We start from the raw sequence: 21,400 nt of genomic DNA on the forward strand, positions 1-21,400 counted from the left end.
CCGGCGCGAAGCATCAGAGCTTTCCGAGTGTCGTTTACAAGTCCACGGCCTGTTTGATTGGAAGAAAAAATTACGTTCCCGGCTGCTAATCATATAGAAAACATATAGAAATGCAATGTTCCTGACGGCAATAAAGCTAATGATCGGCTTACATTTGTTTGCAGTTTGGCTGCATGAGTACGGAAAAATATATGAAAAAAAAAACAGCAACCGCGTTCTTCTTACTACGCTTAATGCCTTGACGAATAACAGCTAAGAAAAATATCGATAGACCCCATGTGCCATGGTCTGATGAAACTTCAGAGACTTAAATTCGACTGTGCCATCAACATTAGTTTTAGTCCAGTACCGTAGGGATACTTTTCGGTAAGTGCTACGAATTTCGACCACCTGCAGTAGTTTGTTTGACGTCGCGGCGGAGACGCCACAGGCACTTCGTTATTTGACCACGAGCATTCACCGAGGCGCTCTGCTTAAAGTAAGCAAACAGTGAATGTTTTTCGTTAGAAAGCGGTGAACGACCACGCGAGCTGGCAAATAAATCCTGTAATGCGCATTAGAACCATATGTGAAAGAAGAAAAGCTGCTTTTAAACGATCGCCAAAGTTGGGCTCATATTTCTTGTCTGACTTTTTTTCCCCTCTTCTTTTTCCCCTGCAGATCGTTCGAAACTTCGTCTTGGAGTACAAACACGAGGATCTCGACTGCTTCACGCGGCTCATCAACGTGCCAGACAAGCCGCTCAGAATGACCTTTATCGACAGAAATTCATGAGCCCCGAGCGCTAAAAACACGAGCGGCGCTTTTAAGATCCTCCCAACGCTTCCTAATGAGGAGAGCTTTTCGTCATGTGTGCTGCCTGACAACGGAAGCAAGTCCAGCCAGCGCGCCTTCGTCGACTCACCGCTTTCGCCGAAGATGAACTAATGGAAGCACGCAGTGACAACGTGACCAGAGGTTGCAGCCCTTCCGTGCGTAGCTTAGCGATGACAAAGAAAGACTCACACCAACCAAGCAAAGCTCAACGATCGATCGCAGCGCCCGGGGCCGTGCCGCAGTGGGGAAGACTGTGAATTCGCTTTCATACTTGAGTCACATGTGTCTCACAGCCACCAGCGAGCGCTTGTTGTTTACGTTCACATTGTTGAAGATCGAATCCCGGCCACGGCGGTCGTATTTAGATGGGGGCGAAATGCGAAAACACTCGCGTACTTCGATTTAGGCGCACGTTAAAGAACCCCAGGTGGTCGAAATTTTCGGAGTCCCCCACTACGGCGTGCCTCATAATCAGAAAGTGGTTTTGGCACGTAAAGCTCTATGTTTTAGACTTCAATTTTAACATTGTTGAAGATTGTTTGAGACAACAGTGAGTCATCAGGACTCCCAAAATCACTTGTCTTAGTGGTTCCGCGGCAATGCTGGTCTGCTGCAGGTTACGAGGTCGCGGGTTCGAATTCCGACGCCGTAGACCATGCGCCTGTGAACGAGCATGGCGCTGAACAGCATACAGCGTCTTATTAACTTCAAGTATATCTATGGCGACACGTTAAACTTCATTGACGGAAGCCACCAATGCAAGTTGGCGCATTGCGGTACAAACCTGCATGTTATACAAAGCACGAAATTGCCATTCGGCCATCTCGTGCAGAACTGAAAGTAAAGCTTACAGCCGCAGTTGCCGTGCTGACGTTGCCGTCTTTGCAAACTCTGGGACTCGTGAGAGTGGACGTGCCTGACAAATCTTGCGCCCACAGTTTCAAGACCAAGCACTCGATTCCGGTGATGTGTTGTGACAGTCCAGTTATGTGCGCCAAAAAGTTTTATTTGTTTAGCCTATGTATTCAAACTAACGCAAATCAAATAGAAGGAAACAAGCTGGTTGAGCGGTTTATTCACCTTTCATTGCGTGTGTTTTTTAGTGCCATAGGGCATAACGCTTCTAAACCTTCTTATTTCTTTTCCGTTCTTGGATTTACGCATGCAGCATCGATGAAGGAAAAATATTATTTTCTGGAGTTTATTTATTTTTTTTTTGCTGATAAGAAGATTGGAACACATGAGTCCAAATATGTCGTCGTTAAATACACTGCACGTCAGACTAGAAATGTCTTTATTTTTTTAACCTGAGGAAATGCGGAGGGTAGCCGATTTCACAAGGACTCGTCAGTTTTGTGTGGCCGCCTAACGTCTAGATAATATGGCAGCTTGGGCTGTACCTTTGTATCTGTTGAATGTTATGCAATGTGAACGGTAGAAGGACCACACAACCACACATGCCACGGAGTGACCTACTCAGCTTCTGTGGAAGGACGTTAGCCATTGGCTAGTTTCGGCGCACTTCTTTACAACTAATTTCGCATAACACCAGACCTCCGCGAGCGTAGTACAACCATCATACTCTGAGTGCACTATAGAAGCCGCCCTGTGTCAAAATTTTGAAGTATGTGCTTGAACGACAGTTCAGTCAAATCAAAGACATTTAGTTTGTCATCATCTTGTAACGTGTCTCCGGTCTTACGTCGGTGCCTTTATAACATATGTTCGTTCTGTATCTGCAATAGGCAGGAGCTACGAAGACATATTTAAATATAATGAGCACGAGAACATGTACAATTTTTGCGCCTCTTTTAACACATTCGATTACCTTTAGAAGCGCTGAATACTGTGCTTCACTGGACCAGTATTAATCTGCATTTTTTTATCAGGAGCTCCTCGTTATAAAATCCTCTGTGAAGGTCAGAGTTATTTAACCTCAGTCAGTTACATGTTATTCTCGCGAGAAACTCGTCAAGGTCCCTTGCTGGTTATGGCGTTTCGCTAGTGTACAGGAGGTCGCGGGCTCGATTCTGCATCCCCTGAATTTCTGAACATGCACTCGTCGGGCGATCTTTCTGCAATGGCCACGCGGACCGCCGTAACTTAGTGGGGACGAGGCAAAAAAAAAATATATATATATCTCGGACAAAAATAGTTATCGAAAACGACTAGCGGTTATACATACTAGAAAGCCAAAGCCACTGGGCATTGTGGTGAAATCCCAGTAGCGTGCTGCGAAGCATGTAGGTTCCTCAGACATTTGAATATTTTACTACGGAGCCGATAGGAGAGTGCCGTTGGCTCTATCGTGAAATATTCAGACGCCTTGGGAATCTACGGTATCTGCGTCAAGCTACTGGAAGTTCACCAGAACATCCAAGTGGGTCGATCTCTAGTATGTATAACCGCGAGTAATTTTCGATAACTTATTTGTTCGTGAGATATAAGTTTATTTGCTTTCCCTCATTAAGTTACGGCGGTCCACGTGGCCATCGCAGAAAGATCGGTTGACGAGTGCATGTTTCAAAATTCTGGGTATGCAGTAGGTCGAATGTTCAGGAGGTTGCAGTCCCCCCCCCCCCCCCCCACCCCACGCTGCGATGGAGGAGTACTGCGAAAAGAATAGTGTAGAGAGATTTGTGTGCTATTTGAGCAATAAGTACTACTTGATCTTAAGACATGCACAGATAGAGGAAAAAGAGGAGAATGCACAGGCTGGACACTGCCACCGGGAGGGGCACAGTGCCTGCCTAGTCTTCAGAAACTATGCGCGATAGAAACACAACTACAAGATAGGAAGAAGCCAGAAGGAACGAAGGAAGAAGGAACAAGATAACAAATCGCAAAACGCTGTAGTAAAACGACAAAGGTTAGAGAAATTGCGTGTCGTTGGAGTTACCTTAGATCCCACCCTTATGTCCTTTCACACAGTTCATTAGTGACTTTGGGACGTTTGAGCTTATGGATGAATCACGTCCGTGAAACAGTCCAGTCGGCTCTTGTGATCGATTTCAATATACTGTCACATTTGCACGCAGTAAACAAATAATCGCTTTTTTTCCAGCTATGCCCTTAGGCAGGGGTCGTTGCCTTATTCGCATCTTCCCGGCTGGCGCAACAACTTGCGGATTTTAACTTTTTGGGACGTTTGCACGTGCAGTAGGTAATAAGAGCGGGTTGATAAAAGACGTCCGCTTAGTGTAACTGCTGTCACAGATCTACACCAATGCTCTAACTGGATCACAGCATGCAAATAAGTTTATCTTGCATACCACGGTGGAAAGCTGTATATATATACGGGGTTTATTTTTACGTTGTACTAGAGTTACGGGTCGCATAGTATACCTGAAGCAATAAAATGTGTGCTGCGTTAAAAAAGAAAGCTTGAAAATTAATGTGCAGGAAAGTCTCATCTTCCTGCAATCACTATCAATGATACAATGATGCTAATTTATTGCTTTATTGCATCTAACCATTCTTTCACTGGTTTCAGAATTTGCGCACGTCGGTGTCTTCGTGGCGATGTTCAAAATAAAGCTGCACATCCACACTAATAAAAATAAACAGTCGTTGCCACATTCACAATGACACGGTTTGCTGCTCTTCTCCTTGTCAGCATGGATCAACGCACCCGACTCCCAACTTTGACTTCAAAGCCAAGTTACGCTGGAATCTCAACAGCGATTAACGTGAACCATCATTACATGGCTTTGCCTCCAACATCGCGCACAGGAGCTTGCTAATGTTACACATGCGAAAGTTATTCTCGGCAAGCTAAAATTAAGAAGACGGTGATTGAAGAGGCACCATTTTACTGTTTAGAGAGCTTAACTCAAGTTCTTGTTGATGGCAAAATTGGTAAACGAGATAACAGCAGTTCAGTTGGCCGTCCAGAAGCTCAAAAACCGTGTTGAGCGACGAGCGTGCTGCCTTAGCTAATTAAGATTACCCGTGTTGTAACTAGGACTAATCTAACCTAACTACTGAAGATTATGGTACAGCGCCGATTAATTCGATCACGTCAGGAATTGCGATGAGGTAATCTCGGAAAAAGAAAGGGAGTGGAAAAATGAAAAAAAAAAGTGCATATCGACCCCGAAAGTGTTTCATAAAGTGACTGTAAATACCATAGTGTCGAAACTCGCAAGTATTGGCGCACCAGGAGACTTGCATGTTATGCTTAATGGGCCAACAGGAGAAGTCTCAGACAGACTTTTGCAGATTCAAATGTGTTGGGCACCTCCTGCTCTGTGTCCGAGCTGGTTTACGCCGATTCAATAAGCACCACGGCTCGGAAACTTTGGACGCGCAGATTATGTGGTATCGAGGTTGTGTCGATCTGAGCCCCTAACGGTTCAAAAAACTGCTCGGGGTTCGAGGCGTGATATGAGATGGAACAGCCAGTAATTGCACGATGTAGGCACTGTTAGTAACAAAATAGTTATGCATAATTTCTTACCGAAATAACGCAGCGCAAGAAAGGCATGCACTATACTTTTTCGTAACATTGGCCTTGCCATGCACATCGCTTGCGTGCCCCGGCACCAACTTAAAGGCACCGGCTGTGCCTTTAGTGTGCGAAGGCTTGAGCTCGCGCTTGAGCAGCCTCGTAATAATACCAGCACGAAGATTTGAGCCTTTTTGGAAGGTCGGAAGGAAAAAGCGCAAATAACGCAACGATTCGAAACGGCACCATCACCTCCGCTAGTGACGTCTCCTGCAGATTTGTCAAATAAGAGCTTGCTGTGCCACGTGTTCTTTCGTGCTGTTTGTATTGCAATAAAAGAAAAAAAAACTTTTTTTTTCTTCCTATATAAACAGTGTAAAGGTGCGAGTACAACAGGCAATGAGCCAGTAGAATAATTTTCATAACTACTTCTTTCACTGCATTTTTTCAAGAAACCACATTTCTGGAACGACAATGACATAGTTTCAAGAACAAAACCTTTCGAGTGTGCTTGGCACGTTTCTTGCCCCAATACAAGACTTGTGTGCTAGCTTTATCATCTTTATTTGTTAGCGAAAACAAAACAGCGGTTTGCGCTCATACAATGACTGTTTCAGCGTTCCGTAGTTCTACTATGTCGTGCAAAGAATTTCAGGTCAGTGCTTCGAACGAAAGGCCCAATAAGTGGGGAAAGAAATACTAAAACATTGGCATCGAGTAAGGAAATACGAAAACCAAGCCACAAGGGAAGCCACGCTGAAAGCGGGAAGCGCAAATGAAGCCGCCTATAGGCTAGTTCGATGAACCCTAATTGGATCCCAGCGCGTGCGATGACGCCGCCAGTGAGCTACGTACCGTGGGAAAGGAGTACAGCGTTGCGAGCCTGCCATCTTGCGGCCGAGCGCAACGAAGTAGTCGGCAAAGGACGGCGATGAGAACGAATGACGCAATAGTGACGAGAGCACGGACGGCACGTGACGTTACTACGACACCGCGTGTAATACATAGGCCGGCCTCACGAGACCCGCTCTTCCGATGATTCTTTGACACACGGGTAGCGAGACGTGGCATCTTGTCTGCATTCCGCTCACGTCTCGGGTCACCAAAGAAGTTGCGCTCCAGCTTCGAGCGAAATAAGTTGCAAGGATCTCCCGCCGTCGCCCTTCTTCCTGGTTTCCTTTCTACGCGCAATGACGTGTGAAAGACGGGAAGGAGATGACCTCGCGTCCTCTCCTGTTGCTTCCTTCGCCAAACACACGTCTTAGAAAAATAAAGCAGAACTGCACCGAAGAAATCGCACTGACCGATTCCGCCTCAAGGAGAGAGGGAAACCATATTCGCATTTCTGACGGCCGCCTGAATGTTGTCTTGGCGTGAATGGGGACCGAGGCAGTGGCGGGCCGAAGCGAGTGAGGAAGGAAAATGAAGAAAATGAAGAAAATGGCGGGAAGAGTGAGGAGGATACCCATATTGACCGTCCCTTCCTTCGCGGCACCGCCTGCATGTGTATAGGCCATTCTCACGCACCCTGTCGTCTTCGAAATCAAATAACGTCCGAGGTCGGTCGCGGCTTCTTTATTACGAGGGACGAATGCCGAGTGCAGAGAGCGCCCAACTGTTTGTGGGAAGCCATTTTGGTTCCTGCTCCATTGAAATGAAAAATGACCGATTACAAAGCGGTTTGTGTCTTATCTACGACGAATGGAATAAACGCCTAAAGTGGAACTCGCTGTGCAGGTAAACCTGTAGTCTCTTGCCGTACTGTACTGAGCGTTCGCCGCTGTCGTAACGTTTACCAATGAGCAATAACCATAAGCGCGTTTCACGGCTACGATGTAGGTGCTGCTGAAATCTGCGAGAGAAACATAGAGAAAGCAAGAAGAGTAAAGACAGGGAAGTCAACCAGACGAGCGTTCGGTTTGCTATACCCTAACCGATGGGTAAAATAATTGATATAGGAAAAGTAGATAGGAATGAGCACGTGCTCAGAGGTGGACGTACAGTGGAGGCGAGCATAACACCCACATAGAGTAGATTCAATGAGTAGATTACGCCGGCGATAATACATGGACGCAGATGCATTTCGACGTGGCGTCGACTGTGATCTTATCCACTCGCCTCCCCAGGCGACGCTGGCGCTAAGAGGGGATTTCAGATTTTCCATACTTTGTTGCGGCATTGCTATACACTTGAGAAAATACAACATATGTAGCACGATAGGGTGCCGCAACCTTACAAACTGCCAGAGACAGCGTGTTTTAGATGCTGAGCACGCGCGGTGCATCGAAAATGCTGCAATGTCGAAGAGCCACACGCATCACAGGCTACAACAACAACAACACTCTATAGCACATCCTCGCGCCAACGGCATCCCGCGGGACGGCATGTAGGCTTTTGTCAGCATTAACTAAGGTACACAAAAGAACAAAAGGGGAGGAGAACCAGACGCGCGGTGCGAATGCTCAACCATTGCTCAATCCCCATTTCTCAACACAGGTGATGGTCACCAAGCATGGCGGGAGTACGTGCAAGCGAGAGCGCATCTAACCTAACAACTGGAACTAGCAAAAAATACGCACATCACACTGCTGCGGTGCTGATAGATTAGCGTGTTAGCGCGGGTTGGCTCAGGTGAAGAGCGTTGCTTCATCCGCCGCACAGGGATTCAGCGAAACTGGGATGCACGCTACGCTGGTGCGCATCGGCGAACGCGTTAAGTTTGGGCGCGTGCTCCACCGAGCTCCTCGCCATTTGTCAAGGAGCTCGGAAAGCAGCAACAGTGAACCGCCCGCACAAAGCGAAGAGCTGGAAAATAGCTCGGACGGACAGATGCACTCACGCTGGCATGCTTGCGAGCCCTTTCCCTCCTTCCCCTCCCCCTCCACACGCACACACAAACAAACACAAACAATCGAACCAATCAACAAATGCACATGAACGTACAGGCGGCTGATCCGTAGTGACGCTAACACGTACGAAAAGCCCATTAACATCAACACGAATATACGTACAAGCACGCAGGTAATCATTTGCGGTATTCTGGGTCAGTTGACCCATCCCCTCTCCCGTCCGCAGTTCCAATGAGCGCGGCATTGTTGCATTCCTGGCATCGGTTACAGAATGCTAACTTCATTATTGCATCCCGTTCCATCGAAGATTTGATTATTGGTTCAGTGAACCATCGCGACGCAAGGATCAGCAGTCTGTGCCTGATTGACGATTCCTGTGCTGTGCGTGTCGAGGGGGCATGCAACGTAATTGCGTTACCACATAGTGCCCGGCTAGATGCTATAACGCCACTAAAGCGAGGGCGCCACACAGAGTCTAGGTGCGCTATTGGAGTTGGCATTGTGCGACTTGTTATCTTCGTCGTTTAATAATAAGCAGAGTGGTTAGAACGAGAAAGCCAAGACGATCATATTGATACGGTTACATCATAATCGATCTCCATGTTGCGTTTCTCCGAATACTGCGTTGCTCGAGGGATTAAAGGACACGGGCTATCGAACGTGTTGCAATTTCTCTTCGGCGTACTAAAAAACAAAAAAAAAAAAGAAAAGGAGTATTAAGGTAGCAATGTCACTGCTGGAAGTTCTTTAATCAAGGGAAACTCCAAATATTTTGAAAATTCAGCGCACTATCTAATGAAAGCTTGCTTCTTTCTTTAAGCCTCGTGCTCACAAAGACGCTACCAGAAAAAACAGTCTGAAACATGCATTTACAATAAAAGTCCGACAGAGACATTGTAAACAAAAAATGAGCAGGGAAAATTTCTGGTGGTGTGCAAATATTCTAACAATTCGAATAACAAATTGAATAGTGTCCTATTCAATTATGTCTTCGAATTGGATAGTCCCTATTCATAAGTGCAAATATTTTTCCACTACTTTTCGAATATTTGGAAGCGTCAACTGCGCCAAAGTAAACATAAAATTGGAGCAAAAGTACGGTAAATTTTCGCCCCCGTGGGCATAGTATAGACATAAAACAGAACTTGCGTAATAGAGCAGGCTACGTCAATTCCGTAGTCATACTTTCCAGGCTGTAGAGCGACCGTACGCAATTCCTGAAGATCACTGTGCAAGGGAAGAAACTACTTGTTTGCTCCTAATGCTCCATTTGTGTTTTCATAAACAAGTTTTCATAACGTACTATACAATGACAGAAACTTGCGAACTGTAAGAGTACAGGGATGTGAGCATCTTTTTGTATTGATTGTGATAAGGGCTATTCATCACTCGAAAACTATTCGAAAATTATTCGATTGGTATTCGATTCGGTCTCAACAATCACTATTCGCACTCCCCTAATAAATTTATAATCGGAAATATTCGTTGCTGTTGCTGATGTTCTGATTTATTTCGAAAGGCTAAAAGACGCACACAGAAGTATTTCAGTTGAATTCCATGGCTTTGCGTCGAACCCACTGCGATACTGGATTCTGAGGTTCTTACATGCCAAAACCACGATTTGATTCTGAGGCGCGCCGTAGTGGGGGACTCCGGATTAATTTTGACCAGCAGGGGATCTATAACGTGCCCCCACGTGACACGGGCGGCTTTTTTTTTTTTTTTGCATCTCGCCACCATCGAAATGTGGCCGCCGGGATTAGATTCCGCGACCTCGTGCCTATAGCAGCGCAACACCATAGACGCTAAGCCACCGTAGCGGGTTGCAATATTCACGAATAACGCGTATCAAGAACTTCAAGTCTACGATCCCAAAGGAATCACAATACTCTCTTTCACGGGCCATATTTGGGCTGACTGGTATTGCACTACTATCTCAACAGTTGCGTGCGCAGTTCGAGGCTGCTCCACGCATATCATTGCTCTTTGTCATGCACGTGGTGTAATCGCGTGGTCTCATTTTGCTTTTCGGCGCGATTTGTGAGAGCCAGTAAAATCATTGTTGCAGGTACAAGGTAGTGGAGCTTCCGGTAGTGGAGTAAAGTTAGGGGAGCTTCCGTAGCTTCCTGTTGTCCGGTGACTCAATGCGCTCAAGGTGGTTCTACGAGAACTGTGACACGCTTTCGCGCATTAGCATAGAGAAAGGCGAGTGAAAACGCACTAGCGACGACCATTTCCACGTTACGTAACATGTTTCCTTTCGTTTTTTGGTTGTACCGCATAGCGGCCTCCGGCAGAGCAGTTCCTGCAATTCTGGGTTGAAGACGATAAGGATGTACGCCGGCGGGAACCTACAGTATTGAATTTATTACGACAAGCACTGCTGTCTCCGGCAACGACTCCTGACACATCCAAGAGAGTCACGAGTGCGTCGCAGCTATCGCAATAGCGTAAACATCTGTACTCGCGAGAATTCTTTATCAGTTCAGCGGAAAAGAGTGACACGCTATTCGCTCGCGATGCGTACGATGATCGCGCATTGCCAATAAGGAGCTGTCGGCGAGCCCTAGGCGATGGCAAGAGATTAGGGAGAAGGGCACGGCGAAAGCACGGTCGAATTCCAGGAGACTCCAAGCGCAGGATTTTGTGGTCTTTCCGGTCCGACAGGGGCTCTGGATCATCGTGAGGCACCGACGACACCGGTGCGGAAGCGCCTTCCGAGGGAAACGATTGTCTTCCCTTTACCTAGGTAAACTGCCGAAGTGGGGAGAGCGACGAGATGTAGGGAAGCAGAGAGAGAGAGAGCGCGCGCCCACGCATCTTCGCGCGTCGCCCCGGCAACGGCGCATGCGCGGACGCTCTGCGCAACCTTGTCGGGAAGTCCTCTCCCTTCTCCCCAATATTTTCGGTTTCTTTTTTCCCTTCCTCCCGACGGTTGTACTCCTGTCTTTGCCTGTTCGACATCCTTGCTCTCCCTGTCCGCTCCGCCCTCTCTTTGTCGTTCTGCTCTCCCTTTCTTACAAGTCTCCCTCCCTTCACCGCTTCCTTTCCTCCCCCACGAGGCGGAGGTCCGCTCCCCTATACGCCCACGAAACTACGGCGGCGACGGCGCGCACTAGAGCACCGTTACTTCGGCCGGGCCAGTTGCAGCAGTCGTTGACTTCGTCCTCAGCGCCCCGCCGCTGATTACTTCTTCGCGCCGAGCGGAGGGCCTTCTCGAAAGACGAACGGGAAGCTCGGGAGGACGCCGGGCCGCCATCTGAGGACCAAGAACTCGGGCCGAAAGCGCAGACAACAGGCCAAGGTGAGCGCCGGGGCCTTGGAGAAAAACAACAGACAAGGGCCCCGCAACGTTTTGCTCCGCGCCGTTCGGGGGCGGCGCGGTACCGGCGACCACGGCAGTGGCGGCGCTTGTCGTACGGTGGGGGACCGCAGCAGCAGCCATGTTTCGCGCGCTGGAGGACGGGGGGTCGAGACGTCGCGCGTCCAACAGCTGTTGGCTCTGAAACCGTGATTAACGCCTGCGACACCTCGCGTCTCCTTGGCTACGAGGTTTGTCACTGGTGAGCGTGTTGTCTCTGAGTGGCTGACTCGTTCGGGCTGTTTCGGAAATATCCGAGCGGCCTCCGACGGGACCCAATATGCGCGACAGGGCCACGTTATTCGCCGATGCGAGTACGTCACAGAAGATGTTTCGGAGGCGAGAATCTCGTGGCAGGCAGAAGCAAATATCTTGAAGGTGAATAATTGCGTAGTAGGTTATTAGTTGGAAGGGCGCCACGTGTGTAAAACCAATCAAGAGCGTTGCATAATGGGCAGCTCGCTCGAACTGCTCATGGTCGCCGAAATATTTTCAAACGACATTTCCTCCAATACATTGTAAAATAATTTACACCCTTAAAAGTGGAAAAGGGTGTAATTGTGTCTATAACTCACACCCTTAGGGTGTGATTTATGCAACTAACACCTTAAGGGTGTGAGTTAGACACATTTGTACCTTTTTTCACTTTTAAGGGTGTAAATTATTTTACAGTGAACTTAGTTCTGTTCTTAACAGAAGAAAATGTTCGATGCTACTTGGTTGACATGTGCGAATTTCAAGAGTGTTGTTATGGTGAAAATCCGAACAGCGAAACGACTTGACCATACGGAGCAGGTAAGGCGACAGAACGCCTGCCGCAAGCTGCGACCTTGATTGAAGCCCACCTGTAGATGGCGCCTCTAGCCGCACTGAGATTGCGCAATGAAATCATGAACAGACCAAGAGGTCCATGGTTTGGACAAGTACCTGTAGCGCTCTTGTGCTCCCGCCCCTCTCGTTCTTTTTTCTACCGGCGGCGGTTGCTTAGTGTCTGTGGCGTTCTTTTGCTAAGCCCGAGGTAGCGGGTTTCATTCTTGGCTCTGGTGGCAGCACGCGAGACGCTCGTGTATTTCAGTTTACGCTAAGGGCAAGGAACCGTAGTTGACCAGGATTAATTGAGAGCGCTTCATTAGTGCGTCTCGCCAAGCTCTGCTGTTGCTTTTGGCTTTTAAACATAATCAAATCAAATAATTTTTTTTCTTAGTCGATCTTCCTTCTTAGCGGTGGCGACAGCAGGTCAAGAGCGATTGGTAGACGAGACGCTGCAGTCACATGGCCAGCCGAATTCTATCGAAGCGATTGAATCGACGACAATGGTCCAAACTTGTGCAGCTTCGTTTTCACTCGATTTGTTTCCTCTTACCGTATATTGAAGTAAAGGGTTTCAAACACGTGATCTACTTACTGAAAGGCTTTACGAATCTCAACGTGAGAATATATCGTCGTTGTACAGGCACTCATTCGTACTCTGATTAGCCATTATGACAGCTGTAATTTGATAAATATCCTACAGTCGCAGAGAAAGAACTTGATCTCTCCAGTTATTATGCGTATAAACAAGTCATATGTTGTACCCGGCATCAACAATACACCAAAATAATAAACTCGCTATATTATGAATATGGATATACTATGAAAATGTACGTTGCATCAGAAGTGAAACACATGGAAACAATAACGTACGTCAAGAAATACGTTTAAATTAGGCTAACAACAACGATGGAATGGGTTGATCTAATAGAAAGCTTGGTGCGTTGGTGAAAGGTAATGTACTGCCGTGGACTAATGAAACGCGACAAGCAAATTTTAAAGTATAACGCTTCCTACGAATGAATAACGATAGTGCGATTTTGTACCGCCACTTTCCTGTCGCTGCGAGTTGAGAGTAGCGGTAAGAAATGGTGAGTGCAACATGTTATGCGTAAAGGCCGACATGTCGACTTCGCGTCGAGGTTTGAAAGCGACGCGACAAAAATAATGCTTTCTAGCAAGTCAGTTTAGCCCTAACTTTCTCGCATTGCAGTTCTTTACGACTGCACGAGCTTGGGACTTTTCTGCGGGCGAGTAAGCCTTGAATGCGCAACACATTACTTTTACCTCCTGTGAATTTTACATGTCCATTAGGTACGGGGCGCTTGAAATGCGTGTCTCCAATGCACATTGTCGACTTAACTGTTGAAACGCATTGTTGCTCTCCTCCGGGGAAACATGGCGGCCGCAAACTATGAGAATATCCCCAAAGAGCGGGTTTTCTTGGCATGTATTTGTCAGTTTGAGCTGGACCTTTAACACACTCTAAGGCCGAAATTACACTGACTAAATGCTGTTGTCGAGCCTTGCTAAAAAAAAAAGAACAAAGAGAAAGCGAGGCGGTGTTGAATTAAATTAAATTGTAGGGCTTAACTTTCCGAAACTGCATAGAGGGTAATGATGGACGCCGTAGTGAAGGATTCCGAGTTAATTTGACCACATTGTGTTCTTTACAGTGAACCTAAATTTAAGTACGCGAACATTTGGGCATAATTCGCCCCCATCAGAATGCGGTCGCAGCTGCCGGCATTCGAACCCACGATCTCGTGCGCCGAAGTATAACGCCGTAACCAGCGAGCAACCATGGATGATTGCGGTAGTGTTGCTGTAGGTGGCGGTAATATCTTAAGTATTATAGACAGACGAGCAGTTTAATTTTGCCGACGATAGCTGCACCCGATCGTCTCTTGCAATTACACTGAAGCACGTCAACAGAGTGCCAACAAAATAATTGTTGCTGGCGAACAAATGAATAAGATAAACTTCTTCACCGATTATGGTGAATCTCGCTGGATACGCGAGGCGTTGTAACCTCGCATGTGGAAAGTACTTCTTCTGCAGGCTTCCACGGAGCACATTCTGCTGAGCGTCATAGCAAGAGCACGCCTTCAGAGGTTTGACGCAGAAAGTTGGGCTAATTGGGATTGGCGCATTTGCTGAAACATAGTTACTAGCGCTAATAAGACTAAGGGAAAAAGTTGGGACAGGATAGACTGCTCTGTCCAGACTAGCACTCTGTCCTGTCCCAACTTTTTTCCATTAGTCTTATTAGCGCTCGTAACTGTGTTTCAGCCTGCAGAGGTGCTTCCTGCCACCTGTAACGAGGAATGAAGCGAAGAAAGAGAACGCAACGCCAGAGAAGGCTCTTGCACCTCTCGGGGAAATCGTTCAAACGGCAGTACCCTTCTCGCGGAAGAAGCAATACAGTGAAGCTTCAGCCGGTGAAACTCCGCTTGCAGCAGCTCAGGTTGCTGCAGTAGTTCAGGTTTGCGATGTATTTGCCGACCCAGAACGTTGTAATGTTTGATGTAATAAGAACTTGTTGTAAAAGCTCCGTAACATACAGGGGCGAACCATGGCACACATATAAATTTGTGCCTTTTTATTATGGATGAAGGTTTGTGCCATGACCAGCGACTTTACACTTAAAGGGTAAGATCGAATCGCTGAAGTGGACGAGTTTTCCTTTAGGGCGACTTTTTGCAGCAAGTAAACATTATGATAGCTGCAATGGAAGACGAAAACTGCATGAAATAATCTTTGATAGCCATAGTTGCCAAACTGTTGAGTCAGATATTTCGGGGCTCACACGATGGTCGGAAATATTACGCCTTTGAACTACGGCTTCATGCAGTTCGAGCTCGCTTTCATGAACACGAGGATGTATGTTTATAGCCATAAGGCTAAATGTGTTAGCCATGTACAAAGCTGGCGCCCTTTGGTGTGCAAATATTCGAGGGCCCCTTTTTTTGATCCCCCAATTCTGCGCCATAGTAGCATAGTAGCATAGTAGTCCGTGATGTCATCCGTGGCTATCCTCCAGACAGGGTATAAGACAAGCGTTTTTCATGGCCAAATGCCACACTTATTGCAATTGTACAGGGTGAATTCAAATATCGGAAGGGCAAAATCACAATGTCATTTTCAGACCTCAATGTCGCCAAATTGTCAATCAGCGCTTGTAGCGCCAAGTTTATATCTTATAAAGTAGCTAGCGGATTCTCAACAGAGCCAGCTCCTTGAGCTAGACTACGAACCACTTTTCTGTTCTAAACCACAGTAGCAGTTTTTCTCGAGGTATTACCCCTCAGACTTCTATTTCACAGAAATCATACGACATGGCTTAGCACAGGACAGCACACATATAGCAAGTCGACGCATGTACGTATAGCCACGTATGTGCGCATAACCACGACAGATGCGCCGGGCGGGCTCTGCTCTCCACGGAATCACACAAGAAAACAACAAACGCTGCCTAAATGTACTCACCGTATCAAATGTACGTCGCCAAACACATCGTTGCATTATTAAAGCGAATTGATTTCTGCGGCTATTTCGCGCCCCGTCTTCTTCGTGCTCGGAGACTCTCCGGTGTTGTCGCTCGACCCAGTTTCGCGGCGTGTCCAAGCCAAATTATAGTTCTCCGAGACGCACACGTTGTCCCGCGATGTATTTATCGCGTCCAAAGGTGTACACGCAGCGGTCGGTAGTATATAGTAGTGCTGTGCCGCTTTCCTCCGTCGCCTGAGCTAACTATATGGCAGGGCGCGTTTGTCGCCGAAGTCTTTTTCGGCGTCTCGTGTCGAGATGTGCCGAAACGTCACTCTTCTTTCATGGGTAATGCGCATTTAAGTGCCATATATCCGCAAACCTGTCTGTGCCTATTCTATCGCTATAGCCGCTGAACAGCCGCATCTTCTGCGGTAACCTGATTTGTCTGAAGAATCAAATAGCCCGAATTAGAAAAAAAAATATGGCGAGTTAGCGGGAATTGCGACAGAAATAGGTTAACATTACACCGTACCCCTGTTAGGTCCCGGATGTGTGATTTAAACCGCGTTCACCACATTTCAAGGTGTTGTTCGAGAGCTCACTCGACACACGTTCTGCTTCTTCGAGGAACGAAAGTGCTACTGGCGGTGGTACGGAGCAGGCTACCTTCAGTTACAAACACACACACACACACACACACACACACACACACACACACACACACACACACACACACACACACACACACACACACACACACACACACACATATATATATATATATATATATATATATATATATATATATATATATATATATATATATATATATATATATATATATAACAAATTTAACAGTCGGCACAAACATAACTTACACAGGAAATTGATTGGAATTATAAAAGTAAGCTTATATATGACATTTATCAGAAGGCTGACTGAAACGATGTTATTGAGGTCATGAAAGAAAGTAAGCATTTAGACGCCAAAAAAAGAAATAGGCCAGGTTTAAACGCTCGGAACACAGCGACATCTCCGTGGTTTCCGCTAAAACAAAGATATGGGACAGGTTGACACAATAATAACGAAATTAGCTTGCATAAGGAAATGGAAAAAGTAATCAACGACGTAATAGAAGCGTTTTATTTACAGCGACCAATCTACCTTCGCGGTAAGAGCGGGAAATACCCACGTAATCGAAACCTCCGGCGCCTTTCTTTGTTTAGTGTACCCATCTTTCATCAACGTTCATATCCACGCAGAAAGAGTAGGCGATAGGCGAGATTCCGCAGGAGCGTGTGTGCTGAAAAAAAAGGGGAAGAAAAAAAGAATACGAAGACAAAGTACGCATGACGTTCGGGTGGTTTCGGTAGAGAGAGGTTGCGAGATAGGTTATTATCGATTTCCCGCAGTGGAGAGGGCCTCCACCTATCTAATCTGTCTTTGTTTGTCTGCCCTCCATTTTTTTTCTTCTCTTCTATTCCCTACAGCGAAACATATTAAACTACCTCGGCCCACGAACCGAACAAGCCATTATATCTGTCGGGAACCCGCTGTTCGCGTAACACAAAATACCTCTCGATGTAAAAAGCGCTTTTACGGGCTTCAGGTTCGAGGAAATGAGCGGAAAAAAAAGGAATGCGTACAGTAGTTGAGCCTCGTCAATTTTGATGGTAGACGCACGTAGTGGAGAAAGAGAAAGAAAGAATAAAAAACAAAGATGGAAGCGAACATGCTGAACGTCGTGAACAGCACGAACAAGAAGGTTTTAGATCCTAGAAAAGTTGAGAGAAAAAAAAAAGAAAATTAACCTAAGAACAACTCGTACCAATTTCGATGAGAGAGGAGCTTAAATTCCGACACGCACCTAAATCCGCGGAGAAATAGCTCGACAAGACCGGCACCGAATATCCTAGTGCAGAAATGTATTTGTTCAGTTCCAGACTTTCACGACGACGTGCCCGAAAGAGGGACGCAGTGGCTAAACCGGCTGCCAGTTGCGAAATAGGTTATAGACTCGAGGGGACGCTTCGAACTTATAGCCGCAGATTCGTAGGCGGCGCGTGGAGTGTTCCGAAAATTGTTTTCCATATCGAGAAAGCTCCGCACTTTGAAATGCACCAAAGTAAAGGCACTGTGGAGAGCCTTTAAGGCAGAGAAAAGCTTCTGTCGCACAATTCGCGCTTCGCTTGCATTTTTTCCCATCAGCATCCGATGGGGAAAATGTGAGCACTTTTTGCAGGGTGCCACGGCGTGCCTATTTGACGGGATAAGAGCAGATATTTGGGAGAGTTGGCCCGGATACATGAGGAAAATGAACAACGCAACGTTTACGCAGACCGCAGGCACATGAGACAACCTCAAGCGCTGATTCACAACGAAATTTCCTTTTTTTTTAGTGAAAACCCAGCGAGAGATATTGGAAGAATTATTACGGGGCCAGGACAAAAGCGTCATGCGAAACACAGATAATCATACTTTTTGCGTACGCCAAACCATCACGTGTGCACATACAGTCAACGCGCTCACCACCTGTCAAGGTACTCTATTTATTTTTCTCTTAATGCAATTGATCGATAGCTGGTTCATCGAAGTTTCAATTATCAAGCGGGTTACACTATCTTTATGTCTCGCGATGATGTTAGTTTTACTCAAGTCTGGCATACAGCCGCATGCGCAACAGTGTAGCTTAAGGTGAGCCGGCTCGTTGTTCTCTCTTCCGTTTTCATGTTCTTTTAATCGGACATTTATCCGTCTTTCTGATTGACCTATGTAGCACCGTTCGCAGGATAAAGGGCAGCTTATATACATTGCCTGTCTTACATTCTACTGACTTATGCTTGACATTGCAGGGTGCTTTGCTGTGAGTACACCTCAACGCTGTTTCGAACATGGGGGGCAAATTCTGGATAACTTGTGCGGTACAGGAAAAAACCACTACCAGGTATTATCTGGCACGGGAAGCAAGGGAGTGTATAAAGGGAGAAGGCAGGGGGTGACCAGTGTAACTGGCGAGCTAAATACACAATATAGGGAGGTACATGACGGAACAGAGAGACACGAGAGACGTAGCGTAGCCTTGGTCAAGCACTTTCACCTAATCAATGTGGTGAAGAAGAAAAAAAGAAACTGCGGGAAAGGGATCAAACTAAGTATTCTGAACAACTCCGATGGGGGAGGAATTAAACAGCGCGAGCGTACCGCGCTTTGGGTGCCTTTTAAAGAACCCCAGGTAGCAAAAATTAAACTCGGCGCCCTCCAATACTGCATCCCTCACGACCCATTCCGCCAGTGTCAGGACGTTAAGCTCCACGATTTAGTTAACTAGAGCTGCAAACGCAATTATGATATGAAGTCATTGTGATGGTGCGTTGAGGACGTATGCCACGCAAAGGTATCACTTGGCGCAGCGCACGTGTGCGTGCATTTACTTTAGAAGTTTCAGCTCGTATAGTGCTACTGGCCGTTTGTACCTCTTCCGACTGTGTGCTGCATAAAAGGCGGCATGGTACGCCCCAAAACAGGATATAATATTACCCTGTCCAATATGTCATCCTGCAATAAAATGCATGGGTTACAATGCGATACTAGGGGATTATTGACTACAAACATACAGACGGATCGAAAAAGAGGATCATAAATAAGTAAATGACGAAAAATGAAAAGAAAGTTGTTCTGTCGAGTCTTGTGGCGCAAAAAAAAAGAAAATAACTAAGGCCATCTTGCGCCAAACGAAAGGCGTAAGCTAAAACCAAATTCAAGTGGACTTTGAAAAGGGCTATTTAAGTCATTGGCGAGGAAGCAGTAAGATCTTAAAGCTTTTACAGTACTTCTGCGGTCTTCAAAAACGTGATGAGATTTTCAGGTTGCATTCCAGGGTGCTCTCCTATTAGATATATTAAATTATGGGGTTATACGTACCAAAATCCCGATTTAATTATAAGGTATGCCGCAGTGGAGGACTCCAGATTAGGTCACCTATTAAGAGTGCCAGGTGAAATGGCAATCCCCCCTGCCCCCCCCCCCCCCCCCCCAAACGAAAAGAAACAATTTTGGGAAACGAGAACCGCACAAAGTACAACAAATGGTGAAAGACACAACGTGACCGTCCACAGTCGCTTGCCCTTTGTATGCGGCCACTAGTTTCCAAAAATTTACCAACTCACTCAGCTCTCGATTCTTGTGCAATCTACCGAGCACAGACAGGAAATAGAATACGAGCCGATTTTATGCTGAGGGCTGCAGAAAAGTCTATTCACTTTTGTATTTCTTTCTTTTTTTTCCCTAATTCATTCCCGCTTCGGTCAACGGAAACTCGCTTCCCGTGAAGGAGACGCTGACAGCTCGCTTCAATCTTTATTACTGTTACTTTTTACAGTAGTGGGTGGAGAGAAAATGACCATCCTGCTGAAGGCGCAAGCAAGCAAGGAAGCAAACAACAACGACGACAACAACAACAACAAAAACAACAACAACAACAACCATCATATTCAGCGTACGCGATGCGTTTGGCTGCCACAGCATAAAAAATGTTCAAATTAAATCAGCTAGTTTGGTTTTGGAGCCATCGTGTAATTTCAGAAACTTGATACCGAAGCGTTTAAGTATACGGTTGCAACACTTATGATTGGTTGAAATCCGAGATTTTCTTCCTCTATCCCTCTTTTTTCTTTTTTGACTGAGCTGCAGTGAAGCGAAGCCTCGTCGGAACGACGACTCTGATGCGAGTTCGGGCGCTCACTTCGCCATATACTGTCGTTTGGCGTCACAATTTGCAACAAGACAGGATTCAGAGGTAATGGAAGCCACCTTCGTAAAGCTCGTGACTTAGTTTCGTCCAGAGATTGATGGAAGACATTTACTGAAACCCCAGATGGTACGCAAAGAAGTATTACAGGTCGGGCGCATCATCCGCAATGAAGAAGAGGCTTGCTCAAGACGCCGCTTCTAACGGGAGAATTGCGAAACGGGATCACGCCGGTGGATAGATATGCAACACCAGTTTGGTTGCGGATAGTGCAGGCTCCTGTTTACGCCTACGCGTAACCTCTCGTTGGGTGCGCATCTCGCTAGGTCGGCTGATAAGCACGATCTGTGAACTTTGCTAGAAGCCGGCAATCGATAGCCTCGAAGGCAGCTGGCGCCCTATCTCGCCGTTCAGTACAATATATGGGCGGCAAGAAAACTGTTGTTTCATTTGTTACTGGTGCTGCTTGCTCCGTTTGGTATTGCCTCTCGCCTCATCACTTCTACGCTTTTTTTCGCGCGATTACAGGGCCTTTACCGCTATTTAGAGCAAGAGCACTACGGTGCACGAAAGGAGCAGACAGACAAACAATACCCACAGGAATGAATGCCCGTTGATGGCTTTTGTTTCTGAAAAGGGAATTTGCAACTGGCGGTCATACATTTTCTACAGAGGTGCCTGTCCTTTCTCCCCATCAACGACCCCTCTGCTTATTCACCGCCTTGTGGTTGGTTGTCAATTCCTGGAACGACAACAGATGCCATTGTTAGCGCATTCTTTACCGACATGAATGAATTAAATTATTCATTTTAGCGTTTTATCCGTATCTCTTTCTGTCCCATTTTTGAGGACATCTTCAGTACATTATCACTGTAAAT

At 46.5% G+C, this 21,400-nt stretch overlaps 2 protein-coding genes across 5 annotated transcripts in view; both read left to right on the forward strand.

The window, feature by feature from the left end:
• LOC142585523 (cytochrome P450 302a1, mitochondrial-like) overlaps positions 1-4,404 on the forward strand; it is a 72,551-nt gene extending 68,147 nt beyond the window's left edge. For all 4 annotated transcript variants that reach the window (XM_075696326.1, XM_075696327.1, XM_075696328.1 and 1 more), the window contains one exon: positions 661-4,404. In XM_075696326.1, the coding sequence (XP_075552441.1) occupies positions 661-774 (114 nt within the window). In that variant the 3' untranslated portion in view covers positions 775-4,404. The remainder of the gene's footprint in view (positions 1-660) is intronic.
• A 6,772-nt stretch (positions 4,405-11,176) lies between these two features.
• Positions 11,177-21,400, forward strand: part of LOC142585524 (uncharacterized) — a 47,579-nt gene continuing 37,355 nt past the window's right edge. Inside the window, exon 1 of the mRNA XM_075696331.1 lies at positions 11,177-11,416. The gene's annotated coding sequence lies outside the window, so the exon portion shown is untranslated. The remainder of the gene's footprint in view (positions 11,417-21,400) is intronic.

This window comes from Dermacentor variabilis, chromosome 6, assembly GCF_050947875.1.
Source record: "Dermacentor variabilis isolate Ectoservices chromosome 6, ASM5094787v1, whole genome shotgun sequence".
Lineage (NCBI taxonomy): Eukaryota > Metazoa > Arthropoda > Arachnida > Ixodida > Ixodidae > Dermacentor > Dermacentor variabilis.